At 40.7% G+C, this 13,938-nt stretch overlaps 1 protein-coding gene across 1 annotated transcript in view; it reads left to right on the top strand.

The window, feature by feature from the left end:
* Positions 1 to 3,492: 3,492 nt before the first annotated feature.
* Positions 3,493 to 13,938, top strand: part of LOC134348491 (serine/threonine-protein kinase 17B-like) — a 29,352-nt gene continuing 18,906 nt past the window's right edge. The window contains exons 1-3 of the mRNA XM_063051958.1: positions 3,493 to 4,059; positions 7,788 to 8,000; positions 12,056 to 12,200. Coding sequence (XP_062908028.1) covers positions 3,929 to 4,059; positions 7,788 to 8,000; positions 12,056 to 12,200 — 489 coding nt within the window. The 5' untranslated portion in view covers positions 3,493 to 3,928. The remainder of the gene's footprint in view (positions 4,060 to 7,787; positions 8,001 to 12,055; positions 12,201 to 13,938) is intronic.

The raw sequence follows: 13,938 nt of genomic DNA on the forward strand, positions 1-13,938 counted from the left end.
GGAGTTACACACTGACTTCAGTTCTATGCTGAAATGGGACCCACTCTCGGGGCCTCACAACTGGCTGTTTTCGATACACCAAGGACGCGGCCTGGAAGACTAATGCGCCTTCATGGCTCTGGAGGCAGGTGGATTCAAGGTTGGTGCTGGCGTCGCCTGATGCATCATGGGAGATGGAAGATCAAAAGCAGCGAGCTGGCTGCTGGCCGTGTGCCCAGAGACCCAAGTTCTTTGTGCACAAAGCTTGGAAAAAGTGACGCAACAGACTTTTAACATGATAAGTCGCGAGTTCTTTTGTTATGTCTCCCCTCTCCCTGTGAAATAGGGACACCCCTTTGTCCCTTATTAGGGAGAGAGAGAGAGCCTGTGGTATGTCGAATACCGGATGATCGAGTAGTCTTTGGGGTATTGCAAGTCTGTGTCTTTATAGATGCTTTGCTGCATGCTTGAGTGCTTGGTGAGGGTGTCGATGCTTTTTTGCTGGTGGGAGAGGGGGGTCATTGTTTTCCTGCTGCTTGTGTGTGGGAGGGGGAGCTGGGGGGTGCTCTGGGCTTCTAACATTTAACTGTCATTCATTCTTTGGGGAACTCCTCTGTTTTTGTGGATGTTTGCTAAGAAGAATTTCAGGATGTATATTGTATACATTTCTCTGACATTAAATGTACCTATTGAAACCTAGTGGCAAGTATGAAGGTGCTTTAGTCAGGTGTTGACAAGTATGAAAGTGCTTTGGGGGAGGGCATTGGGCTAAAAAGGTTGGGAAATATGTACTGTTTTAGCTGCTTCAGGCATCTAGGTATATGAATTAACTGCATTACAATTAAGCTTTCTGTCTAGTAGCATATTATTTTGGGGAGAGGAGGTATACTATGTATGGAAGAAAATCTATATTTTAAGTACTATGTTTTGAAATTTCAAGGTGTTGAATTTCTGTACAAAGGGTCATTTGTAAATACATATTAAGGAGAATTAAATATCAAAGCGTTCATCTTAGCAAGAGATGCCATACTTAATTACCTGTAGTTGTAATTCAAATACCACACAACCTGGATAATCACATAACCAGGAAGCATATGTATAAAAGGGATCTTATAGAAGCATATCATATTTTGAAATAGACAAGATAGAGGCAGGAAAGTTCTTTCCACTGGTAGATGAGAGTAGAGCTAACAAGTATAGCCTCAAGAGTTGGGTGGGGGGGCGGTGTTAGATTTAGGATAGAGATGAGGAGAAAGGATTTTCCTGAAGAGCAGTGAATCTGTGGAATTTCCACCTCTAAACTTAGTAGAGGCTACCTCATAAAATATATTTGAAACACAGATAGATTTTTGCAAAGCAGGGGAATTAAAGGTTATGGGGAAAGACAGAGAGGTCGAGCTGAGTCCACAGCCCAATCAGCTATGATCTTATTGAATAGCAGAGCAGGCACATGAAATTGTACATAATGGTGCGTGAAGTAAAACATTTGGTCAGAAGATTGAGAATCAATGGTCTGCTCAACAGATAGATTATCAAACAAGAAACCTGGATACTTGCACTAACAATCCTTGGTACACTTTCACGTCCCACCATGACAGTTGTGCAATTTAATTTCAATTAATAATCTGTAATGTTTTCAAAACCTAGACTATTTTGTAATAAAGCCCACGTGATTCACTTGAATTTACTTTGTGCTGCTACATACAATGTAAGAAGCCAGAGCAGGTGTAGAATGAAGAATTAAGATGAACAACTAAAAGAGAGGGAGTTAGATGGAGTGTTAAAACTAGCAACAAAAGCTCAGAACTCAATTGAGATGTTCTACAAAGTGATCACGCAATCTATGTTTTTCCTCCAATATACAAGAGACTACATTGTCAGCACTGCATGCAATGCTATATATTGGTTTCAGTACAAGCAAACTTGCTTTTCATGAATATACACTCAGTGGCTACTTTATTAGATACTTCCTGTACTTAATAAAATTGTAACTGATTGTACGTTCATGGTCTTCTGCTGCTATAGTCCATCCACTTCAAGGTTTGAAATGATCTTCTGCACACCATTGTTGTAAAGCGTGATTATTTGTTATTTGAGTTACTGTCACTTTCTTGTCAGTTTGAACCAGCCTGTTCATTCTCCTCTGACCTCTCCCATTAACACAACATTTTCACCCACAGAACTGCTGCTCACTAATTTTTTGTTTATCACACCAATCTCTGTAAACTCTCAAGACTGTTGTGTCATGAAAATCCAAGCAGTTTCTGAGATAGACTAATAGTCTTATCTGGCACCAACATTCATTCCATGATCAAAGTCACGTAGATCACATTTCTTCCCACATTCTAATGTTTGATCTGAATAACAACTAAACCACTTGACCACATCTGCTTGCTTTTATGCATTGAAATAATTGGCTGATTAGCTATTTGCATTAACAAGCAGGTGTACAGGTGTATCTAATAAAGAGGCCACTGAGTGTACAGCACCTGGTTTTGGTCAAAAGGAAACAGTTGAATCCCTTGCAACTGCATATGCAAGTTACTATGACTAGAAGACCACCATAATATTTTCAAGGATACACTAGGCCCTTTTAACACTGCTCTTCGCTTTACAAGATTATTACAGAGAATAGCGGTGATTCAAAACTATTGTTCTCAACTATAAACCAACTGTTGAACCCTGTGCCAACCTATTGAAATTTTCAGTCAAGCATCTGCCAGAAAGTGAAGAATTCACATTTAAAAAAAAATCAACAAAATTACTCCCATTAGGGAGAGTATAGCTACAGATACTGGGGACCTCTACAGCCAACCTCTTAAAAAGACAGCAACCACGTCAAAATTTACCAGTATTTCTGATTCAGAACTTGGTGAGATTGTAACAAAGAGTAAAAGCCCACTTGCTGTCTCGACCCTGTTCTTACCACATTTTTAAAGGACTTTTTAAAATACTGTTTTCAATTCTTTTCGGGCCATTAACATAACTCTTGAAACTGAAGTTTCTTTAGATGCCTTCAGAACTGCAGTCAAACCCCTACTTCAAAAATAATCTTGATAGTAAAGTACCAGCTAACTACAGGCTTACAGTATATGAAATCTTCCTTTCCTGGGCAAAATTCTTGAATAAGTCACTTTCAGCCAACTCAACAACTTTCTGAATGAGAACAATATTCGCAAAAAGTTTTTGTCTGGTTTCAGAGCAAACCACAGCACAGAGATGGCCTTTACCAAAATTGTCAGTGCCTTAGGCTCATCACCGATGCCAATTTAGTCTCAGTTCTAATTCTTCTAGATCGAAGTGCTGTCTTCAAATTAGGTCACAGGTTTTCTATCATTGGAATATGTCTCTGGACAGTCAACGCTGACAGTGTCGCCCGAATCTGAGCCTGCATACTGCAGCAATTTCCACGCCCGAGATTTTAATTTTGAATTTGAAATTTTCTCAGTAGCGCTCAGATCTTTCCTTCGGCAGCTCATGGCATCGAACACGTATTAAGGGCCCACCCTCTTCCCTCCCGACGAGCGGGACAAAACTTTCGGCAGCGGACAGTGAGGATGTTCTGGCGAAGGGGCTCCGACAGCGCCCACCTGCTGAGTGTTTCTCGCATTTTACGCGTGTTTTGAATTTTGGACGGCTGGACTGACTGGCACCCGGCCAGCGCAGGCAGAGTGGGGGGAAACCGTTGGATTGAGAGCAGGGGAAGTGGCGGGTGGTGCGCCTGCGCGCAGGGTTGCCCCCGTCCGGTCGGAGCTCGAGCGCTGATGGCCCGCGAGAAGTGGTTCGGAGAGCACCGGCTCTTCCGTGCGTGTTGAGGAGGGTCGTTTCGAAACTTTGACAGGCGGTGGCTGCTGGCAACTTCTCTCTTCCTCACCCCCCCCCCACACACACAGATACATCGGACTTTGAAGTTCGAGCCCGGGTTAGGGAAAAGTTAGAGCGGCCAAAAATGTGTGAGAATCGGTGTAAGAGGGTAGTGGACGGGGGCAAGCGGCCCGTCCAGTTCGATCACATCCGGACCGCTTTCACCACCGCCTCCTTCTACGACAACTACCTGGTGACACAGAAAGAGCTGGGCAGGTAAGTGACATTACTTTATAGGGACAAGTGTCACGAAATAAACTAGCTGTTTTGGCGAATCTTGTCGTCTGTGGCCATCGCTGCGAGCCTATACTTTTCGGGGGCTTTATCGATGAAATTATTTGGTGGTGAATGCTTGGCTCGCCTGCTGGCAAATACAGGGCTTGGTCGTCTCGGTGTGAGTCGTGAATTATGTAGGTAAGTGGGCAGTCATTTACTGCCTTTCACATTAACGCGCCCCTGAGAAGTCTTTCTGGTGAGGATCATGCAAGATGATCTGGCACTGCATTTAAGACCCCTGGTGTCATTCTCTATTGATTTAGCCTGTTGCTAGTCTTTGGGTGTTCGGCTGTATGCTGGGAAAGTTTAGTTCTTCATATTAACTATTCGGGGACTTTGGAGTGTGAGGTAACTAAGTTTTCTGACTCATCAGCACCAGGAGGTAAGGTTGCCTGTGGGGAGTAAACATTGGCATGCAGTGATCTGGATGTGTTGGCAGTTGATGTGCAGATTGCTTGAAGGTGTTGGAAAGATGGTTGATTTGCTGGCCTTAATTGGTTGAAGTACAAGAATGTTGAAGTTAAGCTGCACTTGCTTTTTATTTGAAACAATAAAATTTGACTAGTTGAAGAAAACTTACTCATCTGTTTTCTCTGGACCCATCACTTTTGGGACTTTTATAAACTAATGAACCTTGGATTTTTTAGGACTTAGTACCACATTCTTGAACCTTTTAGTTGCCCTCTACAGTAACTTCCACTATGAAGGATAGTAGTATATATTCTTTAATCAAAGTTTTGACTTTTTCCTTGTTTCTTGTTATTGACTATTTCTGAGGGATCATGTTCACTTTTTTTTAGTTCCCTTCCCCTTTTTGGAGTTCTTGCAGTTACTTATTCTTCATTGTTTATCACGACTTTTTTTTTAGTTTTTTGATTCACAAGGTACTTTTAGCTTTTGCATCTACAGCTATTTAATATAATGTTGCAGGCCTTTCAATCTACCAATCTTAGTTGGCTGGGTCACTTACAATGCCAGTTGGCTGTATTATAATTTGGTAACATTCTTTCACTGTTCCAGAATAATCCTGGAATACTTCATCTATTCACTTGTTATATCTAGAATTGATTGCTCCACTGCAAGTCATTTGGCCACATGACTGTAGGTAATATTCAAAACTTTGCTGCTCACACTTGCCCCAAGTCCCATTTATCACAATCTCTCCTTCCATATCTCTCATGTCCGAATAACCAAGATAGCTGCACTTCTGTTACTCAATTTATTCCACTGTCACTAGTTGTGGGTTTCCCCTCCTGAACCATATTGTTACTTCTAGTTACTCTGGTAAACTCATCTGCTTATTTGAGTCGATATCCTATAATGTAAAATATTCCGTGAAGTGATATGGGATATTTCACAATTTGAAAGTTGGTATCACACTTCTAGTCACCTCTTGTTTGCAGCAAAATTAAATGGAGAGTGATTGATTCAGAAGTTCAGCTTCACGTCAAGAACAGATTTTAAATGATTACCTTATTTGATGATCTAAACATTTTGCAATAGCATAAAAATAAGTTGAAAGATGTACCCGTCTCATTTATGATCTTGCACTTTATTATTTACGTGCTCTGTACTTTTTCAGTTTTTTAATCTTTTATGTTTTTCTTTATTCCAGCACAATGCCCTGTGTGATGATTTGATCTGTATAAGCAGTGTCCAGGACAAGCTTTACACCGCATCTTGGTGCATGTGACAATAATAAACAAATACCAATAAAGTTGGGCAAGAGAAATTTAAAGCTTTACTGTCTGAGAAAGATTTTTGGATATTTTAGTTGCTTTTAAATATTGACCGCTCCCACTTTAATTTTGGTAAAATTTCATATTGAGTAGATTAACCAAATGGGATAGTGCTGGAAAATAAATATGATTATATATTAACTCATTTTTATTATTCCGCCATTCTTAATGTAGCTTAACTTATTTTGTCGCAAGTTTTATTTTAAACCTTCAGTTCTTGATGTTAAATATCTGAGTTTTAAAATTCCAAACTCTGTAAGAGTAGATTTCCCACTTGTTAAGAGATGAAGAGAAGTCATTTACATTGGTTCAAAATGAGGAAGCAGAACTGGAAATGTTAATTATAGACATATATGACAAAAGACATTTCTTACCCTTTTAAGAGAGCTTTGAAATAAACACCTTCATCTAACATTGACTTCTCAAACTTCTGCTAATGCCCCACCTCCCCCTCATACCCCACCTCCCCCTCATACCCCATCCGTTATTTATTTATTATTTATATACACACATTCTTTTTCTCTCTCTCCTTATTCTCCCTCTGTCCCTCTGACTATACCCCTTGCCCATCCTCTGGGCTTCCCCCCCTCCCCCTTTCTTTCTTCCTAGGCCTCCTGTCCCATGATCCTCCCATATCCCTTTTGCCAATCAACTGTCCAGCTCTTGGCTCCATCCCTCCCCCTCCTGTCTTCTCCTATCATTTTGGATCTCCCCCTCCCCCTCCCACTTTCAAATCTCTTACTAGCGCTTCTTTCGGTTAGTCCTGACGAAAGGTCTTGGCTCGAAACATCAACTGTACCTCTTCCTAGAGATGCTGCCTGGCCTGTTGCGTTCACCAGCAACTTTTGTGTGTGTAGCTTGAAATTCCAGCATCTGCGGATTTCCTCGTGTTTACCTTCATCTAATGATGAAGGAATAAGAATCTTTGTGTTATGACTCTGTCACAATGTATAGACATGTGAATTTATAAGTCAAATGGCTTGTAGAAGAGGCTGTTCCTGTTGGTCCTGGCTTTAATGCTGCAGTACTGTTTACCAGATGGAAGCAGCTGAAACAGTTTATGGTTGTGGTGACTGGTGTCCCTGATGATCTTCCATGCCTTCTTTAGTGAGGGAAATTCACTTCCACGGAAGCACTGGACTGTCCATACCCCCCTCTGTAGTGCCCAGCGATCAAGGTTTGTGCAGTTCCCATATGAGGCAGTGATACAGCCAGTCAGGATGCTCTCAATGGTGCCCCTGTAGAAGGTCTTGAGGATTTGGAGACTCATGCCAAACTTCTTCAATTGCCTGAGGTGGAAGAGATGCTGTTGTGTTTTTTTTTCCCCACACAGCCGGTGTGTACAGTCCAGGTGAAATTGTGGGTGATGTATATACCGAGGAACTTGAAACTACTCGCCCTCTCAACTGCAGTCCCTTTGATGTTGATAGGGGCGAGCCTGTCACCATTCTTCCTGTAATCCACGATCAGCTCTTTTGTTTTCTGGACAGCGAGGGAGAGGTTGTTTTCTTGGCACTGCTGTGTCTGGGTGTAGGCTGTCTCGTCACCGCTAGAAATAAGGCTGGTCAATGTTGTGCCATCTGCAAATTTGATCAGATGGGAGCTGTGTGTGGCAGCACAGTCATGGGTGCAAAGGGAGTAGAGGAGGGGACATAGGACAAAACCTGGAGGGCACCTGTTTTGAGGGTCAGTGGGGCAGAGGTGAAGGGCCCATCCTTACCACCTGTTGACGATTTTTTAAAAGAGATTTGCTTCTAATCCAATGGTTTCACTTCAGTTTAAAGCAAACTTCTTTCTCAGAGTTGGATATGATAAATAAAGCTTAAAAATGCAAAATAACATTGATTTTTATATCAGAAGATTTTACAACTTGGTGTTTAAGAACAATTGCATATTTACCTATTCAATTGTGACCCTTTGTTTTTGCAGAGGCAAATTTGCTGTAGTGAGAAAATGTGTAGAGAAAACAACTGGGAAAGAATATGCAGCTAAATTTGTAAAGAAGAGGCGTCGTGGTCTGGATTGTAAATCTGATATCATTCATGAAATTGCTGTACTTGAAATGGCCAAGTCAAATCCACATGTTGTAGACCTCTATGAGGTATATGAAACGAATAATGATATCATCCTCGTATTAGAATAGTAAGTATTCTACTTGTCTTTTGCTAAAACACAAATATAAAAGTTAATAAAACTATACACATCACGATTAGATTTGCTAAAAGAATACTAACAGTGTTCATGTAAAACAACCCACTTTAAACTTCTTTCAGAATTTGGAATGGGGAATTTAATACAATGTGTTAGGGAACTGAGAGAAACACAGGTCAGTGGTAAAAAGAAAGGTTGAGTGGCTTTTATTGATAGTTATTTTGAGCCTGCTGATATGGCACCCTAGGCCTGAGTCGATGTAGTAGTAGTGCTCATATGGACAATATGCTGAATGGAAATCAAAAAGGATTAAAGATGCTTGAATGTATAAATTTTTTAAAAATCTTGAGTAAGCTAAAAGACCCCTTGTGCTTTGTGCTACTAAAATAATTAAGCTCTAATATTAAAATTTTTTCTAAATTCACCATTTTCCTTCATAGTCATTCTTAATTTTTTTCATTTTTCTCCATTGAATTTAATTTTCCCTGCTTGTGTTGGCTGCTTGTTAAGGTGTAATATCATGATTTTTGTATAGTGTGGAATGGACTGGGCAGGAAAATTAAGGTGTGTGGAAATAACGTGACGGTGGCAAAATGGATTCAACATTTTGAGGGGAAAATAAGGAGTTGATAGATAGCTATAGAGAAGAAGTTACAACTAAGCTGCAGGAGGCAGGTAGCTGGGTGACTTATCAAGAGAGGGAAAGGGAATTTGCAAGACAGTGCAGGGTCCACCTGTTCCACAATAAGAAGTATATCACTTCGGATACTGTTGGTGTGGATGACCTATCAGGGGAAAGCCGCAGTGACCGGTCCTCTGACATGAGTCTGACTCTGTGGTTCAGAAGGGAAAGGGTAAGAAGAGGAGAGCAGTGGTGACAGGGGATTCAATAGTTAGGGGATCAGACAGGTGATGCCATGGACATGAAAGAAACTCCTGGATGGTATGTTGCCTCCTAGGTGCTAGAGTCAGGGGCATCTCAGATCAGGTCCGCAGCATTCGTAGGAGGGTGATGAGTAGCCAGTAATTTGGCACACATTGGTACCAAAGGCATAGGTGGGAAAAAGAAGGAGGTCCTACAGAGAGAATATAGGGAGCTAGTTAGGAAGTGTGTCTTATTTTAATGCAAGAACTATCAGGAACAAAGGTGATGAACTTAGAGCATGGATCAGTATGTGGAACGACGAAGTTGTGGTCACTAGAGGCTTGGCTGTCACAAGGGCAGAAATGGCTGCTGGATGTTCCAGGGTTTAAATGGTTCATAAGGAAAAAGAAGACATGTAAACGAGGTGGGAGCAGTTGGCATGACTGCAGAAAGGGACAAAGTTGTGGAGGGATTATCTGCTGAGTCAGTGTGGATGAAGTCAGAAATGGGAAAGGAGCAAGAATTCTTGGAATTATGCTATTAATCCCCCAGTAGCAACAGACACTGAGGAGCAGATCAGGAGGCAGACTTTGGAAAGGTGTAAAACTAACAGTTGTTTTATATGGGTGACTTCAACTTCCCTCATGTTGATTGGTACCTCCTTAGTGCGAAAGGTTTAGAAGGAGCAGAATTTGTTAGGTGTGTCCAGGAAGGATTCCTGACACAATATATGGACAGACCGACTAAAGGAGAGGCCACGGTGGGTATAGTACTAGCCAATGAATTTGGTTGGGTGACAGATCTGTTAGTGGGTGATCATTTTGGACAGATTGACCACAACTCCCTGACTGTAGCATAGCCTTGGACAGGAGATCCTTAATGAATACTTTGCTTCAGTATTTACTGATGAAAGGGAACCTGCCTAGTGTGAGTCAGCATGGAACAGCCTCATATGCTAAAACATCTTGAAGATAAGAAAACAAATGTGCTGGAACTTTTGAAAAATATTAGGATGGATAAGTCCCTGATGCCAGATGGGACAAACCCCAAGTTACTACAGGAAGTGAGGGAAGAGATTGTTGTGCTTATGATGATGATTTTTGCAAATTCACTTGCCACAGAAGTAGTACCATAAGATTGGAGGGTGGCAAATGTTATTCTTTTGTTTAAGAAAGAGAGTAGGGAAATAGAGACCAGCGAGTCTAACTTCAATGGTTGGCAAACTGTTGGAGAGGATACTTAGAGATTGGGTTTATGATACTTGAAAAAGCATAGTCTGATTGGGGATAGTCAGTTTGGCATTGTGAGCAGCAGGGTGTGCCTCATGAGCCTGATTAAATTCTTCAAGGACGTGATAAAACAAATTGAAGATAGAGTAGTGGGTGTGGTGTATATGGATTTTAGTAAGGCATTTGATAAGTTGCCTCATTCAGATAATGAGGAGGCATGGGATCCAATGAAACTTGGTTATATAGTTTCCATGGAGGCATGGGATCCAATGAAACTTGGTCATATGGTTTCAAAATTCGCTTTCCCACATAAGCCAGAGGAGCGTATTCTGCCTGGAGGTCAGTCACCAGTGGTGTTCTGCAGTGATCTGTATGGAAGTAGGAGGGTGGGTTAGTATGGTTGCAGATGACATGAAGGTTAATGGTGTTGTGGATAGTGTAGATGTTTTTTATAGGTTACGAGACATTGATAAGATGCAGAGCTGGGCTGAGAAGTCGCTGATGGAGTTCGATATGAAAAAGCGTGAAGTGATACACTTTGAAAGATCAAACTTGAAGGCAGAATATAGGTTGATGACAGCATTCTTAGCAGTGTGGAGGGATCTTGGGGTCCACATTCATAGATCCCTCAGAATTGCTGCACAAGTTGGTAGAATGGATAAGAACGCGTATGATGTTTGGCATTCGTTAGTCAGGAGATTGAGTTCAAGAGCTACAAGTTAATGTTGCTGCTCTATGTAACTATGGGTAGACCACACTTGGAGTATTGTGTTTACTTCTGGTCACCTCATTATAGGAAGGATTTAGAAGCTTTAGAGACAGTGTAGAGGAGATTTTCCAGGAAGCTGCCTGGATTAGGGGATATGTCTAATGCGGAAAGGTTGAGTGAGTTAGGGCTTTTCTCTTTAGAATGTGGGAGGATGATTTTTTTTTTAGAAATGTAGAAGATGATAAGTGGCATAGATCGAGTGGACAGTCAGTGTCTTTTTCCCAGAGCGGCAGTGGTTAATATGAGAGAGCATACTTTTAAGGTAATCAGAGGAAAGTCAGAGGTAGATTTTTTTAAAACTCAGACTGGTAAGTGCATGGAATGCACTGCCAGGGGTGGTGGTAGAGGCAGATATATTAGAAACAGTTGAGAGACTCTTGGATAGGCACATGGATGAAAGAAAAATGGAGGGCTATGTGAGAAGGAAGGGTTAGATTGATCTTGGAGTAGGTTTAATGGTTGACACAACATTATGGGCTAAAGAGCCTGTACTGTGCTATATTTTATGTAAAAATACTAGTGAATGGTTGGTTACTTTTCAGACCGGATGCAAGTAGGCCAAAATTTCCCCCGGTTTTAATGACACTGAGATGGGTAGATGAAGGCATCTCAAAATTAGCAGACACCGTGACGCTTGAATATTAATACAGGGTCAAACTTCAAGAGGACATGCATTTCTACAAAGGTTAAGAGAAGCTGATGATAAAGCAATGAATTCTGAAATACTGGATGTTAGAAGCACTGGGGAAAAGCAACGTGTACGAAGTTGTTCTGTTTTAAACTGTGCAGAAGCAATGAGGGGTTACATGCACAACTCCAGGTAAATGGCCGAAGGACATTTATCAAAGCTATTTTAATCACACAAATGAATGCACTTAGTATAATTTTTAAATGTTGTGCTAACTTTTTAAATCACATGTAATATTTGCTAGAAATCTATACGCTTTTTGGTGCCGTACTTAATGAATGACAATAAGACCTTGTGAAGGTGATGAAGTTATGTTAAAAGATTGGCAAAGTTAGTGTTGCTGACCTTTCACTATAAAAGGCTAAGGAGAAACTTAAAAATAAATTGAATTGTTTTGTTGTTATAAGTAAACCATATCCATTGAGATGATCCTCAGTGACCAGAATTGTCTTGAGTTGCCAAAAAAAATTACATTGTTATAATTCTGTCTTCCAGTGCTGCTGGAGGGGAAATCTTTAATCTTTGTGCAGCTGACCGAGATGAAGCTCCTACAGAAAAGGAAGTGATTAAGCTTCTTCAACAGATTCTTGAAGGAGTAGCTTTTCTACACCAGAACAACATCGTACATCTAGACTTAAAGGTAGGATGTAATATTTTTTGATGCAAGGTCTCATTCTGGAAAATGTGCTTTGATTGAAGCATTGGCAACCAATTTCCTAGTGAAAGCACTTTCAAAAGATGTTTAATACTTCAAGACCTTTGAAGATGTACAAGTATTGTTGTGTATTTTGTTTCCATTATACTTATGCTTGTCAGAAAGATCTGTTTTAAAATATTCACTATCAATAAGTGGGGACTTTTTGATATTTTGCTATTGTTATGTTTACATTTGCTTTTGTTTTAGTGGTTTTTCATAAAGGTTAGTTGTGCAGAGAAGGATGATAGTGTAGGAGGAATACCAGTAAAATTCCTAAAAAAAAAATTGGCATCAAGTTGTTTAGATATCCTGAATGCGTGGCATCTGGTTCTCTTGTTAGTCTGAATTAGAGCAGGAAGTCTAGGTGGAAGTAGGTTGTATGGTCAGAGCTGCAGATTCAGACTGTGAGTCAGGTGTGTGGCTGTTAGAGCTGGAGTTGGAATCCAGAACTCCAGGGATCAGAAACATGGTTAGAATTGCACCCAGAGCCGGGGTCTGGAATGCTTGTCCATTTCGTGCTCCCTTTAAACATATGTAGGTCAACCACCTCAAATCTGGCAATCAGTAATCTGGTTCCACCACTGGTTTGGACATAATTTCCGCCAGCCTAATTTCAAATTTCCTTTGTTCCCGCGCCAACCCGTCACCACTGTTTTGGTGGCGCCATTAGCAGAATCAGCTGTTGGTAAGGTCCTTAAATCAGCAAGTCGTTCCTCTGTGTTGTTCTGCGTTTATTTTTATCCTGTGCTTATCTAGCCTCAGTAATGTCTTCATTGAATAAAGGAAGTGCTTCTTGTAATGTAAAGTGCAAACTCCATTTGTTATCTGTACAAGATAAGGTAGAAGTTCTGGAAAAACTCAATAGTGGTGTATCTGTGAAAAGCATATGCGACGTGTATAACATTGACTCTTCCACAGTTTATGATATAAAGAAACAGAGAAAAGTTACTCCAGTTCTTTGCTGACAGTGAACCAAAAATATAGATGTGCAGATGGAAAACAATGGAAGATGGAAGATGTTCACAACTAGATAAAGTTCTCATAAAGTGGTTTAAACTCTGCATTAGTGAACTTGCTGAACTGTCAGGAGACATGGTGAAAGAACAAGTGAAATTATTTCATGAAGACTTAGGACTAGGTTGTGATTATGATTACAGTGAAGGGTGACTTCAGCATTTCAAGCAGCAAGATCGCATAAAATTTCGTGCAGTGTGTGGTGAAAAACGGTCAGCAAAGAAGCAGCTGCTGAGTTTTTGTGGATGAGTTTGCTAAGTTAGTTTCTGATGAAAATATAAGTGCCAAGCAGGCTACAATGTGGACGAAACCACTTTGTTTTGGTGTTGTACTCCAAAACAAACACTGACCTCAGAGGATGCGGAATTACCAACCGGTTATAAAGCATTAAAAGATCATGTTATTGTGTTGCGTTGCTCTAATGCTGCAGAAACCCACAGGTGTAAATTATTAGTCTTCAGCAAAAGTTTACGTCCCAGAGCTTTCAAAGATATGAAGCAGTTTCCAGTAATTTACTGTGCCAGCAAAAAAGGATGGATTGCAACTGATGTTACATAGAAGTGGTTTGAACATTGCTTTGTTCTGGAAGCAAGAGCTCACTGCAACTCTGTTAGTCTGGACAACAATGGTTAAGATAATGCTGATTTTAGATAACTGCTTTGCGCAT

This window comes from Mobula hypostoma, chromosome 6 (genome assembly GCF_963921235.1).
Source record: "Mobula hypostoma chromosome 6, sMobHyp1.1, whole genome shotgun sequence".
NCBI classification, from domain to species: domain Eukaryota; kingdom Metazoa; phylum Chordata; class Chondrichthyes; order Myliobatiformes; family Myliobatidae; genus Mobula; species Mobula hypostoma.